General features: G+C 33.9%; 1 protein-coding gene across 1 annotated transcript in view; it reads right to left on the bottom strand.

Annotated features, from left to right (window-relative positions):
- Window positions 1–25,782, bottom strand: part of MYO1D (myosin ID) — a 188,037-nt gene that overhangs the window by 86,728 nt on the left and 75,527 nt on the right. The window contains exons 13-16 of the mRNA XM_039331714.1: window positions 24,801–24,875; window positions 24,567–24,699; window positions 20,556–20,722; window positions 18,358–18,565 (exon numbers count right to left, since the gene is read on the bottom strand). Coding sequence (XP_039187648.1) covers window positions 18,358–18,565; window positions 20,556–20,722; window positions 24,567–24,699; window positions 24,801–24,875 — 583 coding nt within the window. The remainder of the gene's footprint in view (window positions 1–18,357; window positions 18,566–20,555; window positions 20,723–24,566; window positions 24,700–24,800; window positions 24,876–25,782) is intronic.

Here is a 25,782-nt window from a genome sequence, read left to right as displayed (position 1 = left end):
TTGGACTTTTCCTTATCTTGCCCCATGCATTTTCATCTTAACAAGAGATAAAAGAGATCAATTTCAAATATTTGAAGTAATAAGGCAATAATGAGAAATGCAAAACTAGATAAGAAAATGGAAACATAGCTCAAAGCAAATTATTTAATATTTAACATTGGCCATCACAAGCCAGAAACCTTGTCCCAAAAGAAACTATCTGAAATGTATTTCATAAAGAAAGAACTTCACATTTCTAATTCCACTGAAAACAATATCCACATTAGCTTCCAAACAGCTCCTACACTAGCCTACAAGGTACTTTAATAACTGTGCACAAAGATGAGCAATCCTTTGAATGCTGTTATGGTCACTGGGACTTAACACAGCTTTATACAGGTAATCCTCAACTTACAACCAGGTGCTTAGCGACTGTTTGAACTTATAACGGATCCTGAAAATTAGATTTCTGATTTGGAGTTGAAGTTCTGACATCCATCCACCCATTTTCTGTATCACATGATAGTGTTTTTGCTGGAAATCTAGTTTCACAGCATTCACTTAATGACCACAGCAAAAAGGTAATAAAATCAGGTTTGGTCTTGTAGTGACTTGCTTTATGACCATCATAAGTTATGACATAAAATGTGGGCTCAATTATTATCATAAGATGACAACTGTCTGTGATCCTTAGAGAAATATTTCCATGCTTAACTATATAACACCAAAGGTACAAGTACAGATTAGGTGAGACCTGGCTCAAAAACAGAAACTGTGAGAGGGACCTTGGAGTCCTAGTGGACGATCACTTAAACATGAGCCAGCAGTGTGCGGCAGCAGCCAAAAAAACTAATACAATCCTTAGTTGTATAAACTGAGGCATACAGACAAAATCATGTGAAGTATTAGTATTGCTTTATAAAACCTTAGTAAGGCCACACATAGAATACTACATCCAGTTTTGGTCACATTACAAAAAAGATGTTGAGACTTTGGAAAAAGTGCAGAGAAGAGCAACTAATATGATTAAAGGCCTGGAGACTAAATCATATGAAAAATGGTTGTAGGATTTGGGTATGGCTAGACTAGAGAACAGAAGGACCGGGGTGACATGATAGTAATATTCCAGTATTTTAGGGGCTGCCACAAAGAAGAGGGGATCAACTTATTTTCCAAAACACCACAAGGCAGAATAAGAAGCAATGGATGGAAATTTAATTAAGAAAAGAAGCAACCTGGAATTAAAGAGAACCTTCCTAACAGTGAGGACAATTAAGCAGTGGAACAGCTTGCTTTCAGAAGTTGTGAATGTTTATCTGAAATGGTATAGGGTCTCCTGCTTGAACAGGGGGTTGGACTAGAAGACCTCCAAGGTCCCATCCAATATCATCATCATTATCATGATTGAACTATATGCAAACATGTATTCTCTCACACTAAACTTTGTTCATACTTGCATGAGCTACTTGGCAAAAAAATATTTCACACTGTCAAAGAAAAGTGGATTTTCCACACACCCAGTTTGAAGTGAGTCAGATAATTTTCACCTAAATGTTTTCAATAAAACATCTCAGATAAGATCTATTCTGTCAGAGGTTATGGTCAAGACTGCAGCAAAAAAATCTTCTATTTCTTGCCTATTAAGAGGCTAAAAAATAACTGCCCTTCAAAAGGTTGGCCTCTGAGGGACAAATTAAAACAAGATGTTATTATTCAGAGATGGATGAAATTGTTAACATTATCTTGCCTCAAACAATGAATCATGATAAGGAATAGCCTCATTCTTCTTCTTTTTTAAGTAAGCATTAAAATTCAGATTAAAATATATACTCTGTGGATTGGCACCCCATACTTTATATTTCTGATATTTATAATTTTTTTTAGTAACAGATTAGTAATAGAAGACTTTTGTCCAGATGCAACTGGCATAATCTGAGAGAGATCTGATGTGCTTTTATTCACAAAAATGATCATCTATATTGTTATTGTGATTATTTTGTTTACATATGAAAGAAACATGAAGTCCTTAACGTTGCTTGATGATTGAAGGATATATAAGCTTGGTAAAAAAAAATGAAATGAAAAATGAAATAACTTGGCTTAGAGTAATTTATAATTTTTTATAATTCCAAACCTGAGTGTTAAAAACTAATTGCCAAACAGAAACTGATTTCTGAGGCTTAAGGGTTAGTAATCTTTTCAAACACATGGAACCATTCCATAAAGTCTCTGATTCCCTATGATCTGAAGCATATGCTGGGAATCCTCTGTCAATCAATGTATTATGTTGATAGAAAAGCAGTATTTGTTCTTACCAACTGTCAGAAATCTGATCTCAAAGGGTGGTAAATGAAAAGCCCTTGGTAAGGTCATTATGCTGAAGCCCATCTCCAGTTAAGGTGCTGGTCTGTAACTAAATAATGATATGAAATAGCTGTCCTCTATCATAGGGGCTTTTGTTTGTTTGCCACTAACAATTCCTAACATATACCATTTTAAGAACATATTTGGAACCAAAATATTAAATTATAACAAGCTGGCCCAGCTTTTGTTTTCATCTTCTCATCTATTCATTCCCACCTACCCCGTCACCACCCACCACTTAGCCCAAAAACATTGCTATGGCAACCCCAGCTGATAGGACTTTGATTGACAAGTCTCCTAAGAGGAGTGTTTGCAGAAACTAGAATGCCTCAAGGCGAGGGGGAGGGCAGAGCAGCGCTACTCACAATACTGGGAAGGATGGCAGACACATTTATATTTGGGAAGGGACATTATGTGGAGCAGGAAACTTAAGATGACATGTTTTTCTCCATGAAGGCACCTTGAGGGAACCAAACACATGTCTTTCCAAGCAGAGAAAATGGCTTGGGGAACTGAACAAAAGGGTCTTTGAGAAGTTAAACTGGCAGTTCCCTAAATTATCTTAGTTTGCATTACAAAAAATGTGAGTCCAAGAATGTGTGGGAAATAAAGACATTAGAAGTATGATTTAAATATAGCCATGCATTAAACACTGAATTCTATTTGTACTAGCATAAATGGATGTTTACAGTGAAAGAGTATTTCTAAAACAAATTTGGATTTATTTTTATAGCTGTTATACTAGATTGCCTTATATAACTATGTAATTGATAAAAGACTAACTATGTAATTGATAAAATATGAAGCAGTTAGAAAAATGCCACATGAGGTGTAGCTTCTTACTTCCCTCCCTCCAATTATTTAATAAACTATTATTAAAAGAATTGCAAACAGGCCATGTGTTTTCAAATCTCAGAGGCTAATGGCGCAACTATACCCCTTATTTAAATTGCTTTATCTGCCATGGTAAACCATGGAATGGGATAACTCACCACAGCCAACTCCTCACAACCAATTTGCCATGGCCTACTCACCTGCAGGAGATGAGCCCAAGGGAGGGATCAAATGCAATATCAGTCATAAATCTCTGCGCGCCCACAAGAAATCTAAATCCAGTCCATCTTGAATTCCTTTGACTCTTATCTACTGCCAATTTGTTTTGATCACCACTAGCTCAGATTCCTGTAGAGAGTTTAGCTTGCAATAAAACTTTATACTCAGTTGAACTGCCTGAATCTCCTGATTTCCCCAGCACTTGACATCATCATGGCCAACTTGTCATGGGACAACTTGCTACAGGGTTCACCTAGTTCCTTTTATTTATTTATTTTTATTGAAAATTTTAAAGTTTTTACAAATAAGAAAGAAAAAAAAAAGACAAAAAACAAAAAAACAACCCTAACCCACCCACCCCAACCCTCCCTCTCTATCCCCCCCCAACCTTCCCAGAGCTGAGTATAGGCTTAGTTAAAATTTTTAAGAATCTTAAAAAAAAAAAATTGAAAAAATATAAATCATAAATATATCTAAATACATTACATAAACAACTTGTAAAGTAATTAACAATAATATATATATAAGAAAAAAGCATAAATATTAAAAAGAAAAAGTACTTGAAAGAGAAAAAAGTAAGAAAAAAAAGAGAAAGAAGAAAAGAGATATGGAAAATGTACAATCTATAAAATATTAAAATTTATATATAAGTTATTGAAAAACTAAATGATATTTCTTTATATCCAATTTATATTGTATAAAATTTATCCATTTTTCCCATACCGCAAAGAATTTCTCTTGTGATTGCTCCTTTAAGAAAGCCGAAATCTTTACCATTTCCGCCAAATAAGAAACTTTAAAAAACCACTCTTGCAAGGTAGGCAAGGATTCCTTCTTCCAATATTGCCCTACTAACAGCCTTGCGGCTGTAATCAAATTTAACATCAATATAATCTCCTTAGCATCACAATCAGTAACAATACCTAACAAAAACAATTGTGGGGTAAATTTTACCCTCTTTCTAAAAATTCTTTGAATATTCCACTATATCTTAATCCAAAAGGCTTTTGTATTTTTACATGACCACCAAATATGATAATAGGTAGCATCCAAACAACCACATCTCCAACATTTAGGCTGTAAGTCAGGATACATACGAGACATTTTTTGTGGATCAAGGTGCCATCTATAAAACATTTTATAGAAATTCTCCCTTAAGTTCTGGGCTTGTGTGAATTTAACATTCCTCACCCAGATAGTTTCCCAGGTATCCAGTAGAACTGGTTCACCAAAATTTTGTGCCCATTTAATCATACATTCTTTAATTAGTTCTGATTCTGAATCCAGTTCTACTAGAACCCCATAAATTCTCTTAATATGAGTTCGCCTTTGATCTTTTACTTGTTTAAAAAGGTTTTCATCTTCTTTAAGCAAGCCCATATTACGGTCCATCTTCCATCTATCCACTATTTGTCTATACTGAAACCATGAATGAATAATGTTTTCATGTGCTAAATCTTCCAAAGATTTTAACTGCCAATTTTGACCATCCCATCTAAGTAATTGTGTATAAGAAACACTATCCATCTTAACTCCTCTCCTTATCCCCTCTATTGCATGCCAAGGTATAGCCCATAATGGTATTTTAAAATCACTTTTATAATATTTCCTCCAAACCCGGAGTAGAGAAATCCTTATAATATGAGATTTAAAAATCTGATCAACTTTTTTATTAAAAATTAAATAGGCATGCCATCCAAAAAGTAAATCCCAACCCTCCAAATGGAGTATTTCTACATTTGTTAAATTAACCCAATCACTAATTAGTGTTAAAGCCACAGCATCATAATATAATTTCAGATTCGGTACCTTGAGTCCACCTTTCTCACGGAAGTCTTGCATAATTTTAAGCTTTACTCTTGGTTTTTTCCCTGCCCAAATAAATTTGTTAATACCTTTCTGCCATTCATTTAAATTAACCTTGTTCTTTAAAATAGGTAACATTTGAAATAGAAAAAGAAACTTTGGCAGGACATTCATTTTAATCACTGCTATTCTTCCCATAAGAGATAACTGTAACTTCTCCCAATTTTTCAAATCTTTTTGTACCCTGACCCACAGCCTTTCATAATTGTTTTTATACAATTTTACATTAGAAACAGATAGGGTAACCCCCAAATATTTTATCTTATCAACGACTTCAAAATCTGTCAAATTAACCAAAATCTGCTTATCCAAATTAGTCATATTTTTAGGTAATATTTTAGTCTTATTGTTATTAATTTTAAAACCCGAAACCCGTCCATATTGGTAGATCAGTTCTAATAAGTTTACTACAGAATAGGTAGGTTGAGACAAAGTAACCACCAAGTCATCTGCAAAAGCTCTTAATTTATATTCTTTTTTGTTAACTTCTATTCCTTTTATTTCCTGCGACTCTCGAATTTTAATCAACAATATTTCCAAAGTTAAAACAAACAGTAGCAGTGACAATGGACATCCCTGTCTTGTCCCTTTTTCTATTGTAAAAACCTCTGACAAACCCCATTAACAATAAGTTGTGCCGTTTGTTTTTGATATATAGCACCAAAAGCTTGTAATATTTTTTCTCCAAAATTCATTTCCTCAATTAATCTTAACATAAACTGCCAATTCAATTGATCAAAAGCTTTTTCAGCATCTAAAAATATCAGCCCTGCAGAAATTTGATTATTCTTATCTAAATATTCTAATAAGTTAATAATTTGTCTAACATTATTCTTCATATACCTACCAGTTATAAAACCCGATTGATCCTTATGTATAAGCTGATGCAAAACCCTCATAAGCCTATTAGCTAAAATTTTTGCAAAAATCTTATAATCTACATTTAAAAGAGATATAGGCCTATAATTCTTTGGTAAAGTGAGATCTTGATCCTCTTTTGGAATCAAAGATATAAAAGCTCTACGCCATGACGGAGGAATCTCTGAGCCCTGTAGTATGTTATTAAAAAGCTCACATAAAGGTTGAATCATCTCTTCTACCAAAGTTTTATAATAAATGGATGTCAGACCATCTGTACCCGGTGCTTTACCTAATTTTAATTGCTTAATAACTGTCACAATTTCCTCATTGGTAATTAGACCATTAATTTCTTGTTTCTGATCTTCTGTTAATTTGGAGAAGTTGGCTTCACTTAAGTAATTATTTATGTCTAAAATTTGTACATTAGTGCTCTTATATAGTTTTTGATAGTAATCTAAGAAAGATTTCTTAATCAACTCCTTCTGATACACCAATTTACCATTATAATTTATTTTATCTATAATTCTCTGTCTCTGTTTCTTTCTCAGTTGGTAAGCCAACCATCTCCCTGGTTTATTGGCATTACAAAATGTATTTTGTTTCATAAACAATAAATTGGTTGCGGTTTGATCAGCCATCAACATATTAAATTGTGTTTTTAGTAACTTTATAGATTCTTTAACCTTTTCGTCTGTAGGATTTAAAATCAAAGATTTTTCTTTTAATTTAATCTCATCTTCCAATTCCTTACATTTCTGAGTCTGCTTTTGTCTATGAACATTATTCATTTTTATCAAAATCCCACGCATAAAGGCTTTACCTGCATCCCATACCATTGATATTGAAGTTCCCTTATGCATATTTAAAGCAAAATAATCCTTTAAGTACTCCTTTAATTTTTGAACATTCTTTTCTTGTCTAAATAAATTCTCATTCACCCTCCACGATCTCCTCTCCTCTTTTTCATCAACCAACTCCATCCAAACTGGACTATGATCCGTCAACGACCTAGGAAAGATTTTTACATTCTTTACCCTGAAATATAAGTCAGTTGTAATCAAGAAAAAATCAATTCTTGAAAAAGATTGATGTCTGTCTGAAAAGAAAGTAAAGTCTCTCTCCTCTTGGTTGCGTTCACGCCAATAATCTCGCAGCTCCCAGTCCTCTTTCAAATCAAAAAAAGCTTTGGGTAATTTAGCCTGTTTGAAAAAAGTAGAAAATCCTTTTTTATCTCTTTGTGTGTCTAACACACCATTCCAATTTCCCATTAATATCACAGATCTATAGTCCAACAAACTTAGTTTCTGATGTAGCAGTCTATAAAATTGTTCCTGTTGTTGGTTTGGTGCATACAGTCCCACTGTAAGTATTTTCTTATCATATAAGCCAAGTTCAATCATAACATATCTTCCTTGGGGATCTGATTCTACCAAACAGACTGATAAGTTTTGCTTAACATAAATGACTACACCCCCTTTTTTCCCAGGAGCAGAAGATACAAAATGAGATCCCAAACGAGCATTAACTAAGTATTTTTGATCTTTAGGTAAAATATGTGTTTCCTGCAAACAAATAATATCATTATTATGTTGCTTTAAGTAGTGAAAGATTTTCTTTCTCTTCTGGGGGGAGTTAAGGCCGTTAACATTCCAGGTCAGGAACTTTACCATCTCCCTTAACCAGAAGCCTGGAGAAGACTGCCTGGAGATCTGCCATTGAAAAATGTGTTGCAGAACTCTTGGGTCTTGCTCCTCCCACTGGCAACGAGACACTTTCTTGAGAAGATTCTTTAACTTCTTTCTTTTGTTGTTCCTTTTCCTTACGTCTGTGTGCTGCACGAGTCATTCTTTGCTCTTTGATCTCTTGTTTGTCGCAACCATTCAACCTGTGACTTTCCAGCAACCATGACACCTAATCCTTCAGACTGCTGTTCCACCTCTTTGCCATCCAAAACTTTCTGAATCATAGATGACGATGAGCCTGCTCCCAGGACCGAGTTATAAAACTCTTTTGCTTTAGTAACTGTATTAAGTCTGTAACGTGTCCCCGCATGGCTCAACACAATACCCATCGGAATCTCCCATCTGAATGGCATCATTCTTGTTTTAAGTTCATTGGCTAAAAAAACAAAATCTTTTCCATTTCTCAAAATTTTAGATGGGATTTCCTTTAGAATGATGACATCTTGGGCAGCAATCTGGAACCTCTTATTATAAAAAGCTTGTATGATTTCATTGCACAGAGATCTCTTTGCAAAATAAATCACCACATCTCTTGGTAGATTCTTTTGCTTTGCAACCCAAGAGTTAACTCTGTAAATTTTTTCCACTTCTCTACGTAATCCATCTTTCTCCCTGTTCAAAACAACAGCAAGGTCATTAACCACCATCTCTGTCAAATCTTGATTCATGTCTTCTTTCAGACCCCTGATTCTCAGGGCATATTCCATTTCCCTGTACTAAGACATAAGAATATCATCTTGTGAAATTTCCATCTTTTTTTCCATATCTTCAAATTTATCTTCCAGGAAGTCAACTTTGTCTGCAACCTCTTCCACTCTGGAATCAAACTTCTTGACCACAGAAGCCAATCCTGATAAGGCAGTTACTATATCTTGCCTCAAAATAGTATTATTCTGCTCTAAAAGCTCCTTCATTTCCCCTCTAGTTTTAGATTTATTCTGTTCAAAAAGGTCCTTCATTTCCTCTCTGATTTGGGATACAGCATTTCCCATTATATCTTTCATATCTTGTACAGATAATACTGGCAGAGGAGGAGAAGGTGGTGGTGTAACTTTAGGTTGTTGTACTGATGATGTAGCTTTAGGTTGTTGTACTGGTAAGATTGCAGGAGAAGAAGCCACCTTAGAAACTGTAGAAGCTGGTTGCCTCTTTGAAGCCATTTTTTAAAATATCTTGTTCTCTCTTTCTTCCTTCTTAAAAGAATAAAAAAGTACTAAAATCCTCAAAAATTAAAAAAACAAAGGAGAGTACAAAAGAAACTTCAAAGCCACCAAACCACTTTCAAAAAAAGAAAAGCTTAAAAAAAGTTTAAAAGAGAAAGAGCTATATAGTCCATTACGTTCCGTTTAAGTCAATTCTTTCCGGAAGAAAAAAAAAAAAGAACAAAGGCACTTTCAAATCGCCATCTTACTTTCACTCTCCACACCAGCAAAAAACAAAACAAAACAAAAAAGAAATCAATATAGACTAAAAGAGAAATCAAACACTACAAGTAAAATCCTTTAAACAGCTCTGTTCGCTTTAAAAGTCACTCACCAGAACACTTTAAGCGCGGAGATGGTAGCGGCATTTCACTTTGTTTCCGAGGAAACAAAAACAGCTGGGAGGCGGAGAGAACACGAACTCCGAGGGAGCGCTCTTTCTACCCCCCCAAAAAAAATCCTGGGGGGGTTAAGAGGCTCTACCTCTATTCGTGTAGTTCTCTACCCCTTCCCTTCGCCCGGGAAGGGGATTTCGAGCCGCGGGCCAGCTGATGTCCGCTGTGCTCCACAGATCTAACGCCGTCCCAGGAGGACGGCTACGATGTAGCCGCCATCATCGATGCTAACCACCAGAAGTCCCCCTAGTTCCTTTTATTTTTGTTAACAACATTTTCATCAAAATTATTTTATCTATTGTATCAAAGAAAATCATTCCTATGACTACCAACTTTCGTAATGCTTTGTTGAATAATAAAAGACACTAAACCTGTGTTGAATTGTCCTGCAGTGAGTTCTCCTATGATGAGTTGGCCATGTCAAGTTGGTCATGGTGAGTTGGCCGCAGCGAGTTGTCCCAGACCCATAAACCATGATATCTCGTGATATCTCCCTTAGTTAGTCTTTGAAAAATGTTAGCAGACTATAATCAGATTTCTGACCTGATTGGTTATTAAAGTCATAGAAGTTCAATAAATCTGGTCTTCCGGTGGTGTTGTTCTGTGCCGATGGCGGCTACTTTGTAGCCGTCCACCTGAGATCGTGTAAAAAGCTGCGGTGAAAGCGAACATCAGCTGTCCCGCGGTTTGAAGCTTCTTTCCCGGGCAAAGGGAGAGAGGTGAGTTTTTTGCCTTGTGGATAGTGGTAGAACCACTAAGATCTCGAGATCTTTTTTCAGGATTGAAGGTGAGCTCCCACGGAGTCCTAGGCATTTCTCCACGACTCAGATGCCTTTGTCCCTTTTTGTTTTGGGACGAAGCAAGACGCAGCTTCCACCTCCGCAACTTACGTGAACTGGTGAGCTAATTTTGAATGCGGACAGAGCTGATCAGGGGAATGGATTTATAACTTTAATCTGAACTTTAACTCCTGAAAAGAATAGTCTTTTTCTTGTTTTTGTTATAAGGGAAAAATAAAATGGCGATGAGAGGTTTCTCTTTCTCATGCATATGAAAGAGAAGTGTTAAAGGATTTTTATATTTTTTTGTTTATTACAAAGCAATAATTTTTGGGATTTTTAGTGGCTGCATGAGAAGGGTAAATATATATATATATATATATATATATATATATATATATATATATATATATATATATATATATATATATATATATATATATGTACAAGAGGGTTTTTTTCCCCTCTTTTTGGTCTTTTGGATTTTTTGGAGAAAAGTTTTTCTTAAAATGACTTCGAAGCGTCAAGCAATCTCTGCTGTGCCTAAAGTGGCTTCCTCTCCGGCAATACTTACAGTTCAACAACCTAAAGCTAGATCACCACCACCCTCACCGCCTGTACCATCACTTATGGTAAAGATGTTATGGGTAATGTTGTATGTCAAATTAGACAAGAAATGAAGGAACTTTTAGAAGAGAGAAATAGAGTTATGAGGGAGGATATAGTTATAGCTCTGCAAGGACTCGCCTCTGTTGTTGAAAAGCTGGATAATCGTATTGAGGATGTTGTTGATAAAGTGGATTTAATAGAAGATCGTGTTGAAAATGTCGAAAAAACGGTGTTCACAGGATGAAATTCTCATGTCTCAGTATAGAGAAATGGAGTTCGCTTTAAGAGTCAGAGGCTTGAGGGAAAATATGCAGGAAAATCTGAGGGAAGTGGTGGCAAATGACATTGCTGTGATACTTGAGAGGGAACCAGAGGAGATATTGAGGGAAATAAAGAAAATATTTAGAGTTAATTCGTGGATTGCAAAGCAGAGAAACCTACCAAGAGATGTGGTGGTTTATTTTGGAAAAAGATCTTTACGTAATGAAGTAATACAAGCATTTTACAATCAGAGATTTCAGATTGCTGCTCAGGATGTGATAATCTTAAAGGAGATTCCATCAAAAATTTTAAGAAGAAGGAAGGACTTTGCTTTTCTATCAGAGGAACTTAAAAAATGGCAGATGCCATTTAGATGGGATATCCCGATTGGAATTGTGATGAGCCATGCGGGGACACGTTATAGACTTAATACAGTTGCAAAGGCAAAAGAGTTTTATATTTCTGTCCTGGGAGTTCGCTCACCACCACCTTTACACTCTAAAGTTCTTGATGTGAAAGAGGGAGAGCAATTGGTTGGAGATACCGTATCAATGAAAGTTGGAAAATTACAGGCTGAGTTGATGCAGCAGTCGATTGAGATGAAAGAGCAGAGAATGACTCGAGCAGCTCAATGATGAAGAGAAAAAGAGCAACACAAGATGGATATAAAAGAGTCTACACAAGAATTTGTTTCTGAGCCTGTGGGAGGAGCAAGACCCAAGAGATCTTCGTTGATTCGATCCTCGATGTCAGATCTTCAAGCAGTCTTCTCCAGGCTTGCAGCTGGAGGAGATGGCAAAGCTCCTGACCTGGAATGTTAATGGCTTAAATTCTCCTCAGAAAAGAAAGAAAATATTTCATTATTTAAAGCAATATAATAATGATATTGTTTGTTTGCAGGAAACTCATATTATTTTAAAGGATCAAAAATATTTGATAAATGCCCGATTGGGTTCTCATTTTGTATCTTCTGCTCCAGGGAAGAAAGGGGGTGTTGTCATTTATGTTAAGAAAAATTTGTCTGCTAAATTAATAGATTCAGACTCTCAAGGGAGATATGTTATGATTGAAGTGGTTTTAAAAGGAAAGAAATTGCTTATAGTGGGCTTGTATGCTCCTAATCAACAACAAAAACAGTTTTATAAGTTTTTACATCAAAAATTGATTTCATTGGATTATAAATCTGTGATTTTGATGGGAGATTGGAATGGAGTTTTGGATACATATAAAGACAAGAAAGGATCTTCTACTTTCTTCAAGCAAGCTAAACTACCAAAGGCTTTTTTTGAATTGAAAGAAAATTTGGAATTGAGAGATATTTGGCGGGAACATAATATGGATGAGAGTGACTTCACTTTTTTTTCCGATAGGCACCAATCGTTTTCAATAATTGACTTTTTTTTGATTATTATGGATTTATATTTTAGTGTTAAAAATGTAAAAATTTTTCCAAGGACACTTACTGATCATAGTCCTGTATGGTTGGAATTAATCCCTGAGAAGGAGGAAAGAAGATCTTGGAGGTTGAATGAAAATTTATTTAGACATGAGGTGAATATATTGAAACTTAGAGAACATTTAAAGGAATTTTTTACTTTAAATATGTTTAAGGGAACTTCAATGGCAATGGTGTGGGATGCTAGTAAGGTTTTGATTCAAATGAATAATTCTTATAGGTGAAAACAAATGCAAAAACGTAAAGATTTGGAGGAGGAGATTAAGATAAAAGAAAAAGCATTAATTATGAATCCTTTGGATAAGAATGTAAATTTGCTTAAATCACAATTTAATATGTTAATGGCTGACCAGGTTACAACTAACTTACGTTTTATGAGACATAATACATTTTGTAATGCAAATAAACTGGGCAGGTGGTTAGCTTATCAATTAAGGAAGAAACAGAGAGTTATAGATAAAATAAATTATAATGGCAAGGTGGTTTTTCAGAAAGAATTGATAAAAAAATCTTTTTTAGATTTTTACACAAAATTATATATGGGTCAGAAGGTTCGGAGTTAGGACATAGATAAATACCTACAAGATGCTCATTTTCCTAGATTAACAAATGATCAAAGAGATGAGATTAATGGGTTTATTACCTCACAGGAAATTATTAAGGCAATTAAACAATTAAAAGTTGATAAAGCACCTGGTATTGATGGATTGACATCAATTTATTATAAGTGATGAGATGATTGAGCCTTTAAAGGAACTCTTTAATAGTATTTTATTCGGTTTAGAGATACCTTTATCTTGGAGAAGGGCTTTCATATCTTTGATTCCAAAAGAGGATCAAGATCTTACTTTACCTAAAAATTATAGACCTATATCTCTTTTGAATATAGATTATAAATTTTTTTCAAAAATTTTAGCGAATAGATTTATGGTTGTATTGAATCAAATTATACATACTGATCAGACTGGCTTTATAACTGGGAGGTATATGAAGAATAATGTTAGACAAATTATTAATTTAATAGAATATTTGGATAAAAATAATCAGATTCCTGCGGGTTTGATTTTTTTAGATGCTGAAAAAGCCTTTGATCAGTTAAATTGGCAATTTATGTTGAGGTTGGTTGAAGAAATGAATTTTGGGGATAAAATTTTGCAAGCTTTTAGAGGTATTTATCAAAAACAATCACCGCAGCTTATAATTAATGGAGGTTTATCTGAGGTTTTTCAAATTGAAAAAGGTACAAGACAGGGATGTCCATTGTCCCCGTTGTTTGTTTTAACATTAGAGATTTTGTTACTTAAGTGGGAACGGAATAAGTGGCAATTAAAATCGATGGAGGAATTAACGCAAGAAAATATTATCTATTCTTGGTTTCAGTATAGGCAGTTATTAGAAAGATGGAGTATAGATCAAAAAGTGAGTTTTATTACGGAAGATGTGAATTTGGTGAAACAAATTAAAGACCAAAATCGAGCCCACATAAAAAGAGTTTATAATGTTTTAGTGTAATTGGATTCAGAAACAGAATTAGTTAAGGATTGTATGGTTAAGTGGGCTCAAAACTTTGAAGAGCCGATTCCATTAGACACATGGGAGATAATTTGGGTGAGGAATGTTAAGTTTACCCAAGTTCAAAATTTGCGAGAAAATTTTTATAAAATGTTTTATAGATGGCACCTTGATCCACAAAAGATGTCTCGCATGTATCCCAATTTACAGCCCAAATGTTGGAGATGTGGTAGTCATGTAGAAATATAAAGGCTTTTTGGATTAAGATTTGGTGGAACATTCAAAAGATTTTTAATAGAAGGATAAAATTTACACCACAATTATTTTTGTTAGGTATTATTGGAGATTGTGATAGTAAAGAGATTATTTTAATGTTGAATTTTATTACGGCGGCAAGGTTATTGATTGGGCAATATTGGTAGAAAGATTCCTTGCCTACTTAGAGGAATGGTTTCTTAAAGTTTCTTATTTATCAGAAATGGCTAAAATTTCGGCTTATCTGAAAGACCGTTCACAAGAGAGATATAATTCTATGTGAAAAAGATGGGTAAATTTTGTTCAGAATAAATATGGGATTAGAAAGTATTATTTAGCTTTTGAATAATTTATAGTTAAAGTTGTTATGGTTAGATTTGCTGATTTTATTGTATTGGAGTTAAAGTGTTTTCTTAACTTTTTAGGATTTATGTATAGTTGATTGATGTTTATTTAATTTTTATGTTTTTTTTTCCCTGTTCTTTTTAGCTCTGTATTCAGCTCTGGGAAGAGGGGGGAGGGTTAAGGGGGGAATGGGTGGAGGGGGGAGAGATTTTATTGTAAAAGTTTATAAAAATTTCAATAAAAAAAAAGAAGTTCAATAAATCTATTAGTAGTTTCCAGGCAGAGCTAAAAGTTGTGATCCATCTTCTTGTTTATGAATCTGTCCAAATTTTAGCTAAAATATAGGCTTTCCAATATCCTTAGAACAGACTATTAAGCTACTTTCTTCACTGTCATTTCAATACAAGCTTTGTTGTGGTTGTTAGGAGTGATTTATTCTATATTACCTTCTCATTAGGTTTACCGTTAATAATTATTTTTAGTATATGCAATATTTTTGTCTATTGTTATTGTTACTTGTCTCAAAAACTAGTACAGAAAGGTAGAGAACATCTTTAAATAATGCATAAAAAATTCAGGAAATATTTTGTACTGTACTAAAATCATAATTCAGTTACAAATAAATATCATAAACAGCCTTGAATAGTACGTGATACGAAAAGGTAAAGACTTTTTTTAAAAAACAAATTAACCAAGGTTGCCAATGATCCCTGCCACTACTGCAAGTATAAAAGAGAACCTTTCACACAGACAGTTTTACTATGAAGGGAGTCAAAATTGTGCATTTTTGTGCAAATTAAGAAAGATACAAGATTCAGGGTACAACAAAAATATATATGAAAAGATAGCATTTTAATTTGCAAAGATAATCGACAAAGTGCATTCAAAAACATGATATTGAAGAAAAATTATTTCATTTTCACCTAAAGTATTTTTGCTTAGTTTTTCTAACAAGCTTTTAATCAGTGATAATAGATACCATCTTTTTTCATAGTAAACAAGTACCAATAATAATAAAATGAACAAGCCAAAAGTAAAATCTTAAAGCTAATTTCATAAAATTAAATAACTGCATTATTTAATAACATATTACAACCCCGTGTTTGTCTGTGTGTTTGTGTGTGTATGAGAGAAAGAGTTAGAGGAGGGGAGGGAGAGTGAAAGAAAAACTACCTTTAAGAAACAGAGAATGAGTATTTATCAGGAATTATTTGCTGTTATCATATAATGAAAATAGTCTTCATTTCTGGAATTTTTAATCACAAAGGCTCTATTTGAAGCATCAGTTAATAAAAAATAAATAAAAGCCACACAGCTCTGTGTATTAATGATTCACCTGTGGAGGTGGTTAGCAGTTTCTAGATGTGCAGCTAATGAGTAGGCGAGCTTGGTCGCTCACTGGTGAAATGGGCACAGCAGCGCCTGCATTTTCTGCGTCACATCAGAAAAGTACATCTTCCTTTCCTGTCCTTACCACTTTCTACAGAGGGATAATCAAGAGCATCCTGTCATATTGCATTACTGTCTGGTTTGGAAGCATTACTGCTTCAGACAGGAAGTCAGTGCAGAGAGTGTGAGGATGGCAGGAAAGATGATTGGTAGTTCACTTCCTTCTATCCAGGACATGGCATATAAACTATGTTTGAAGAGTCCGCAGGATATAGTCTGGGACACTACATGTCCTCTTCATGACATGTTTTCTTTGTTATCTTCTGGGAAGAGGCTTTGTCGTATCTGAAGCAGAACATCTAGATTCAGTCACAGTTTTGTTCTATATAGCATCAACCTTGTGAACTCTCAAGTTTCCTCTTTCTGCTATGTGTTCAAAATGGTGATTAATATTTATATATTATTTATATGTATGTATATGTGTAACTCGGTACTCAGCTGCAGAGGCCTTCTGGAAAGGCCTGACTGTGAAATGCAGGCCAAAATGCAGCTGCAGAATGAAGCTGCTCCTTTGGCTGCAGAAGACGTGGGCTGGCTGGGCTGGGCTTTCGGTGCAGGAGGTGAGTAAAAAAGACCCCACCCTCCCGAAAATAAGACCTGGTACCTCTTTGGGAGGCAACCCCCCCAAAAAAAAACGGGTCTTATTTTTGGGGAAACATGGGTACATATGTATACATGTATGTACATGTATGTATGTATATGTATATATATGTTTGTATATGTGTGTGTGCATGCATATATGTGTGTGTGTGTGTGTAGCATGTGTATGTGTGTGTTATGTATGGGTATGTGTAGATATATACTTTCTTTTGAGAACAGGCAGGCAACAGAATTTCGTTTTTAATGTGGGCCAGTGTGCCCACACTAAAAAAACATCAATAAAGGTTATCTTATCTTATCTCATCTCATCTCATCCCATCCCATCCCATCCCATCTACATCACCCCACCTCACCTCACCTTACTTTACCTTATTTTAACCTTACCTTACCAAATTAATGCCTGTGTTATTAAAAATTCTAACCCCTATTCCTACCATGGAGTTCCATCTTGTTCAAAAATTTCTCCTTTTTCTCAGCTTACTACTTAGATTATGAAAATAGCAATCAAACAATGTTTAAATAATTAATGAGTTAAACAGACAATAGAGAATAATAAATTGCTTACTTTTGCAAAGCAAATTTGGTTATTATATTTCAACATTTGTTTTGAATGACCAGTTTCCTTGAGGAAAAAAATGGGTTTTGATAACAGTATAAAACATTTTTTACCAATAGATGAGAATATATATATAGTTCAGGACTAAACTGTACAACACTAATGGTGTTACCTAGTTAGGTAATAAAACCTCTGCAAGCAAACAACCAAGTTCAGAGAGTACCAAGGACTCCACAAAATATTTTTAATAAACATTGTTAGTTTTTTGCCAATAATAAGCAATTGCTAAAACTATTGGAGTGATTCACAGCAGTAGCTGATGCAGAAGTGTGTGATTGGCAAGAAAAAATATTCAAGAGCTGTAGGAACATCAGGGACTTTTTAGCATGGAAAAAGTAAAAGAGAACATATCACAGATATAAGCTAGTACACATTATATGAAGCAAATGGACAAAACTGTTTTTCTTTCTCTTTCAATTTGAACTGAGATCATCCAAGGATCCTAAACAGACAGACTTTTTTATGCAATATATGCTTAACTATATAACTGTCTTCACCAAGATGTATCAATTACTATCACCTGAATGACTTTAAGTATCAATGGCACCAATTAATGGAGGAGAGACAATAATGGATATTATTGAAGTGCAACCTCTCTTGTGCACAAAGTGTTCTTTCTCTGGGATTATTTCTTGAGAAATATGAGAAGGAAAGTGCTATTATTCAGTTTGTAAAATTCCTACAGACATCTGGATGGCCAACATGTGAACAGAACAAGACTGGACAGGTCTTTCAAATTCAGTTTAGTTTTCATCTGTTTTTAATCCCTTAGAGTTAAAACCACATTGGAAATATGCTAGATTTGAAAGGAAAAAAAAAATATTCTGCAAGAAGGCAATGCAAACCATTCCCTTATCACTACCAAGAAAACTATATGAATGTGTCCATGTAAGTCACTAGGACTGGCATATGATTAAAAGCAATTTATTTTACAAGTTATGTTTTTTCATTCTGTGAATTTGTGGATATCAGATGTAGATTATTTTATAAGAAATTTCAATATTGCTTTTCACCTTTTGTAGAAAGAGAACCACCCATTCAAGCATCTTGGCATGCATTTCTTCCAACGTGAAGAGTGTTCGTGGTGTGCGAATAAAAATCTTTGTTTTTCCATATGCCACATCATCTTGAAACCCACAGTGCTCAATCAATTTCTTCACAGCCTCCTTGTCAGATGGTAATTTGTGATTTGGCCAAGTAAATTCAGGAATTATTTTGTACCTGCATTGATACAAATATTTTTTTAAAAAAACATTGCTTGCCAGTACTAAATGCGATGGTCAGTAATATGGCAAAAAGGTCCACAACAACCCAAATTATTTTGCCAAAATAGATTTCCCATAGAAAGAAAATAAATATACAATCTTGATATATAATTAGGGAATCTTAAACATGTTTACAAAATGCTAATGTGTAATAACTGTGAAATATCACTAATCCTTGATTTGTTATTCAATAGTTTACTGTACAAGCTATAATTGCCTAAGTCACAGAATGATATGCAAACTAAATTGTTGGGTTTGCATATAAGCCCATCTTCAGATAAGACAAACATTATTTTTTCAGTGCATTTTGGTAAATAAATATATATATATTCGAGTTGTTACAGGCAGTGGGGTTGGAGAGACTACTCTTTCCCCTCCCAAATACGGCAGGGAATTCAATGCCCCCGCCAAGGGTGTTTTAAATATGGATCTCTTATTAGGCAATGCTCTCCCCTCCGGATGTCCCGGGGTGTGTGTGCAAACCCCTAGTACACACGTTGATACTCCTGCATCTCTCGACGCTCCTTCAGATGCTCAGAGATGTCTGAGTGGGGGAGGGGGTGATGAAGATGCACAGGGGAGGCCGATCTGCCCGTATCCACAGGCAACACGGAAGAACTCTCAAGACGGCAACGTGCAAGCAAGGAGTAAGGAGGAAGCAGGGGGTGTGATAGCAATTAAGTTGAATAACACCTGCGGAGACCATGATTGCGGGAGGGGGAAACACAAAGAAAATAAGAGACAGTGCATTGCAATGGGGCAATCAGAATGGAGTGGGGGAGGGGGTGATGGAGGTGTGCAACTAAACAAAGTGGGTGTGGCAACAAAGCAAAAAAAGGGGGGGACATTCCACCAAACCCCGAATTTGGCAAAGAGAAAACATCCGATGACATTTACACAAGCAAGAAATGCAAGAAAGCAATTATCGCTAGTAAGAAACCGGCAACCGGAAAACAGCCTATTCCATCAGGCCCAATGACAAGATCTAGGAGCCGGGTGCAGATCTTGGCCAATCTATAAAGAGGACTCTCCTACTGACTGGCATTTTGAGCCCTGATGATGTCAGCAGTTGCTGACGAAAGCTAGGCATTTTTATTGGTTTTATTGTAATTTTATTGACATTTTACTAAATTTTATTAAAATTTTTAGCACTCCCTGGTGCTCATATTTATTTGTTTGGTTTTAAATATGGATATACCCAGGGATCATATTTTTAGTGTAATTGTTAACATCTATCTATCTATCTATCTATCTATCTATCTATCTATCTATCTATCTATCTATCTATCTATCTAAATCTTAGCTTAATTTAATATCATTAATTCCTTTTAGCTTTGTTAATTATCTAGTCTATTAGAAGGTGTATGTATGTATGTATGTATGTATGTATGTATGTATGTATGTATGTATGTAGTATGTATGTATATGTATATATATAAAATACCTTCTAATAGACTGGGTAACTAACAAAGCTAAAAGGAATTAATGATATTAAATTAAGCTAAGGTTCAAGTGGATCTGGCTGAATGATTTAATCATGTTTTACAAATCATAATTTTAGCATGTTCTAGCTTTTGCCAAACAATTCTAAATAAGTATAGTCAGTGAAAGATATTGCTTTAGTTGATAGAGAGTTGAGCCTTGAGTAAGAAAAGGATTTATAAAAATTGTTCCATTTGGATTTAATGTGTTTTACATTTTAATAAAAGGTCTGTGTAAAATTCTTTAGACATCCCATGAAACTCCTGCTCTTCCATAAAAACATATCTAGAACACTAAAAAATAGTTTTTTCTTTAGCTGTTCTCACTAATCTTGATAACATTTCTCTTAAAGTTACTTTAAGACATAACTGTGATTTGTGTAAGAATGCTAATGTAGTGTCAAGCCACAAACATATTTTTGTTGTTAAATATAATAAATCTGCAAAGTTTTCATCAATTGTTACCTGTGAAGAAATTTTTCGTATGTTTGGCGATAGGCATATCCTGCCCGCCGTACTCTTACATTTTCCAGAAGTCCAAGATATTCAACTTGATGCTTGCATCGTTCTTCATCAAACAACTGTGGTGACTTCTTGTCATTGGGTTTAATGCAACGGACATAGTATGGTTCCTAAAAGAAAGCAACCAGAAACAACAGTATTTGAATTAACAGATAAAATAAAAGAGTAAGGTGAAAGCAAGTTAACATCCCAATTCTTTAACTATTGTTAAGGAAGAAGGACCCCTAATCTTTTCCTATATAATTCCATTAGAAAAACAAGACTATATTTTCCTAGAAATCACATGAAATAATAAAAGATTTCCTTTCAGATCTTTCATGAATTTCCAGAATGCAAATAACAGATCTATTTATCCCAAAGGTGCTTTTTCATGAGGAAATGGACTTTCTTGTTTTTCTTTGAAGACGTTTAATTTCTCATCCAAGAAGCTTCTTCAGCTCTGACCGGATGGTGGGGCATGGAAAGATTTATACTCCTTGCAGACTGCTGGTCATTTGCATTCTTTTAGCGAGTAGTTAGTGCTACCTGGAGGCTTATCTGTGTCTTCAGAGTCACCTGAGTAGTGTAAATGGATGTGGAGCCTTCTTGGAACTGTTGAAAGGACTGTGTTGTAGACTGGGGATAAATGATGTTATCTATCTACAGTCTATGAGAAATAAGATGGCTTGTACGAAGAAAATAGACTTAAATATTTAAGTGTAATCAACTTTGAGAAAATCTTAACTACTAAGAATGTTTTGAACACTGTGGAGAAAATAAATTTAAATAAGAATTGTAAGCAGGATTTATGACGAGGCAACCAAGATGTCTAGCTAGAAAGGAAGCATTATATGGATGTGATTATTATTTGTAGAAATGTTGGAAAAATCTTTATACTTAACTTAATAGTTACTTATCAAAATAATAAGACTTGTATTAATTCAAGATTGGCAAAGAGAATATTATTGGAAGAAGAGAAAATCAAGCAAAGCTACTATATGTATTATAGATTATAGAAACTAATGGTTAGTGATTGTTTAATATAAACCCAGACAACACACTATTTACCAAATATTATGGTGATTATGTTAAAAAAATCAATACAATATATTTACAAAAAAAGAGAACTTCCTGAGACTACTACAGGCATCCAGCAAAAAAGTCATTGGTTTTCTAACTTAGTCAATATGAAATTTAATATCCTAATCAATTGCTACAATTTCTTACTATTCACTGTCATCTTAAGATTGCCAGTCTGCAATTACAAAAACTACAGTTGGCAGAATTTTGCCTGCTATGCAACTCTTAGAAATAAAGAGGTCATTATCCCTAAGAAGTATTGAACATCCTATGTAGTAGCAGGAGTGTCAGCCATTAGAGAATCCAACGTTCTCAAAGGCATCTTTATTATGAGAACTTCTCAGAAAAACAGTTGCCAGCCAGTAAGAAAAAGAAGAGAGGGAAGACGAAGGAAAAATTTGACCAATGTATGTTTTCTTCTGCCAAGACTGATCTAGCTTTTAATGAAAGAGACTGCAACTATCATAAAATTCTGTTGGCTTGTTAGTTATTATCTCTTTCTTTTTAAAATCAGTTAAGAAGCTAAACTGAGAGCACAGATCTCTGCTGGAAACGGGTTTGAAAGATGGTAGAAAAATTTCCCTATTTGCAAAATTCCCAACTGTCATTTAAATAAAGAACCTTTATTGAGGCAAAATAAAAAAAGCTAGTTCCTAATCATTTCTGAAATCATTTCCTCAAATGTTTGTCCTTTTATTTTATGGAAGGCCTGCTCTGTTTTTTTTTTAAATTATGCATATACATAGGTTAAGCCTTTCTATTTAGATTAATTCCCAAAGTTGCTGTCAAAATTTAAAAACAAAAAGAATATAGAAATATAAAATAAATAAATTAAAATAATGAATTTAATACAATTGATAATTAAAGCATCTCTTTTTATAGCAGCTGTATTGGGACAGAACAGCATAGGAGAAGGTTGTCTCCTAAATGTCAAAAAGATATACCTTTGATAGAGGTTGTATCTTCAAAAAAACTCCTTCTTTGGATCTTAAGAGCCATTTGTGATAGAACAGATAGCCCTGTAGATGCTGGATCCCTAACCCTAACCCATTCCTTCTCAACCCCAGGATGTAAGACATCTCCTATAAATTCAGACTCAATACTGCTAACTAAAGAAAACTTATTTATGTTTGCAGGACAAAGAGAAGTGTGTTAATTTAGTGTTAAAACACACTGCAATTATTCATCTATAATAACAACATTTTTAACCCTCTTTTTCCATCATTAAAAGAAATCCCAAGCAGCACTGAGATAAATCAGTCAGAAACTTGAAGAATTGCTGCCACTTAGTGTAGGCAATATTGTTAGCTGGACCATGGTCTGATTGATTCAATAGAACAAGATGATTTACTATGTTCTTATTTTAGAAGAGTATTTTTATTGACAAAATGTATTAAAATTTATTATGAATCATGGTGTCAAAATATACTATACATTCTTTTATCTTACATACTGCATATTTATCATCAAACATTACACTAAACCAAAAAGCACAGATACAGGGAAGTTGACAAGCTGCACCCTTTACTGTAACTTATTTATCTCTTCCTCTCTGGAAAAATTCCCACAGATACCCATAATAGTAAATAGGGCCACAATACTTCATAAGGCAAATACGGATATTTATAAAACTGAGATCAGTGAAAGAGAAGTAATCCTTCAGCAAAATAGAGTAAACGGAAGAATATGTTTTTCTGAAGAAAGGATGAAAGTTAACCAAATTATTCATTACTAAATAAATTGGTAAAATAGATTTAACTGATGAGTTCAGCCACTATATTTCTTAAGATATTCAAAACCATAAAACAGAAAGAATAAACTCAGGAGTCTCTTTTGAGAAATGCTAGTATACAATTTTTATAATCAAAAATTATGTTCCACATAAAAATTGTTTTACATTTAAACCCTCGAGTAAAGTCTTGAGGAATGTTATTCTCCTTTTTATTTCAGGCTTTGCTCCGTGCCATTCCTTTTGTGTGTTTATTTTACTATATTTTATTTATCCCCTTCTCATACCTGGAATATCAAAGTCTTAGCTTAGCACACGTTCCCATTGGTAAATAATATTTTGGGTTTGCTTCAGTTGGCCAACTGCACTATGGAAACAGGAAAGGGCTGCTTCAAATTATCTTCAGTAGAGATTGCCATTATAAAAGGTAAGTTATTTTCCTATCTTTAAAATATTAACTCCTGGATAAAACACTGAGAACAATATAGTACCCCCTGGAAACTACTGAGATCATAGTAAGATACTTAATTGTGCCACATCTATAAATAGCTTTTTGCTGTAGTACCTATTCTTAGAAATGCTCCCCCCCACAAATAAATCATACACTGACTTAGCTACAATTCAGACAGATGTTAAGAACATCTTTATTCTTCTCAGCATCTACAAGTTCACAATGGTGCAGTTGAACTGTTTATAGCTGCAGATTAGATCATTTTATATGTGGCACTACGCAAAAATTCTAGGGAAATTTTTTTAAACATGCTGCATCAAGAAATGTGAACCATTTACGTTGACAGATTTGTTCTTGTTTGCTGTTTGTGTTCTTTTGCAGAAAATATATAGCCTGGGCTTACATTATTATTACCTATTCCAAATGTTTGTGTCATGTTCTGAATTCTTGTGTGATCTGGGCTTGGGGAACACAGATTTCACTCCCTTCTCATAAGCAGATCACACTCTATAATCTTGGAGTTTTCTCAATGCCAGAAGGAAGATGAATGCTGGAAGTATTCTTTAACATTCTGATCCCAAAACGCCCTATTGAAATCTTACACTGAATTTTGTTGCTGATAGGTTCAAGGCAAGAGTGACTTCACAAGTAGCAACAGTAATGAAATAACAGATAGTTGTCAAAGATCACCTTTCCTGAGTTAGGAACTTCTTACCTTGGATGCCAAGTTGTCCACTAAGGCAATCATTGAGTTCTTAAAAAGTGCAGCAGCAGTTAGTGGCCGCTTGGTCACTTCTGTTATACTCAGTTTGCCTTCTGGCCACATCTTTTTCAGTACAGGGTTGGAGCTACAAAATACAAAAAAGAATTTAAAAAAAAAGACAGCAATATAGTCATATTTGGCCTGTTCTATGTAAAGAAATAAATGGATAGTTAAAGTTATTCTTACCTGTTATACATCAAACGCTTGAAGTCTTGAAATAAAGTGTCCTTATTTTTATCAATGAATCCTGTGACTGAATAACTGGTAAATATTAAAAAAAATGATAATTAGCTGCACTGAAATACTAGCTACCTACTGAGATAAAATTATTACCTGGACTTAGAAAATAAGAGAAAAATAGATAAATAAAAATCAACAAAATAGAAGTCAACATCAATAGAAATCAACAAAAATTAAAAATCTAAAAAGTCCGATGAAAATCAATAATATTTAAAACACAATGTTAAGAAAAAATAGCTTTCAAAGATTCTCCCTTCAAGAAGCAATGTACAGTTTTCCAATACTTTAAGTCAAAGGACAGTAAACATTCCTCCTGCTCTTTTTCATCATCAGTGTCATCTTTAATGTTTTTTTAAAAGAAAATTTTATTGATTTTGTAGTTTTATATTTAAATATTTGAAAAGCAACGTGGTGGCTGAGTTAATCGATTATTCAGTAACATATAAGTATCTTTAGTACAGATCTCAAACTATTACATTCAATATTTCCTCTTTCCCCCTTAGTATTTACTGTCTCATATTTAAACTAATACAATTCTTATTATATCGATTAAATAAAAAAATAACTTTCTTACATTTGTCAATAATTTTAGTTTATACATATCCTAATTATTTTAATATTCAATCTTTATAGACAATCAATGTCCTAATTAGTTTTTCCTAATTTTTAGTTTCTCATTAATATTTAAATTTAACATTTAATATTTATAATTTCCAAGTTTTAAATAACCTGTTCCCTTTATCACAATTCATCACAAGATCTAATGTTTAGGATACACGTCTTATCTATCTGAATACATTCTATTTCTCAACATCTTACATCAATTAATTAATAATATAACATTCTTATTTTCTGTTAATTTCTAAACATCTTAAATTTAGTAATCAAAATTTCTCTTATTTCAACATTTAATACTTTCTCTCTTTTT

Source organism: Crotalus tigris, unplaced genomic scaffold (assembly GCF_016545835.1).
Source record: "Crotalus tigris isolate CLP2741 ecotype Arizona unplaced genomic scaffold, ASM1654583v1 scf7180000024437.13266115, whole genome shotgun sequence".
Taxonomy (NCBI): Eukaryota; Metazoa; Chordata; class Lepidosauria; order Squamata; family Viperidae; genus Crotalus; species Crotalus tigris.
Note: the sequence above shows the minus strand (reverse complement) of the source record. Positions and strands in the feature narration are given on the sequence as shown.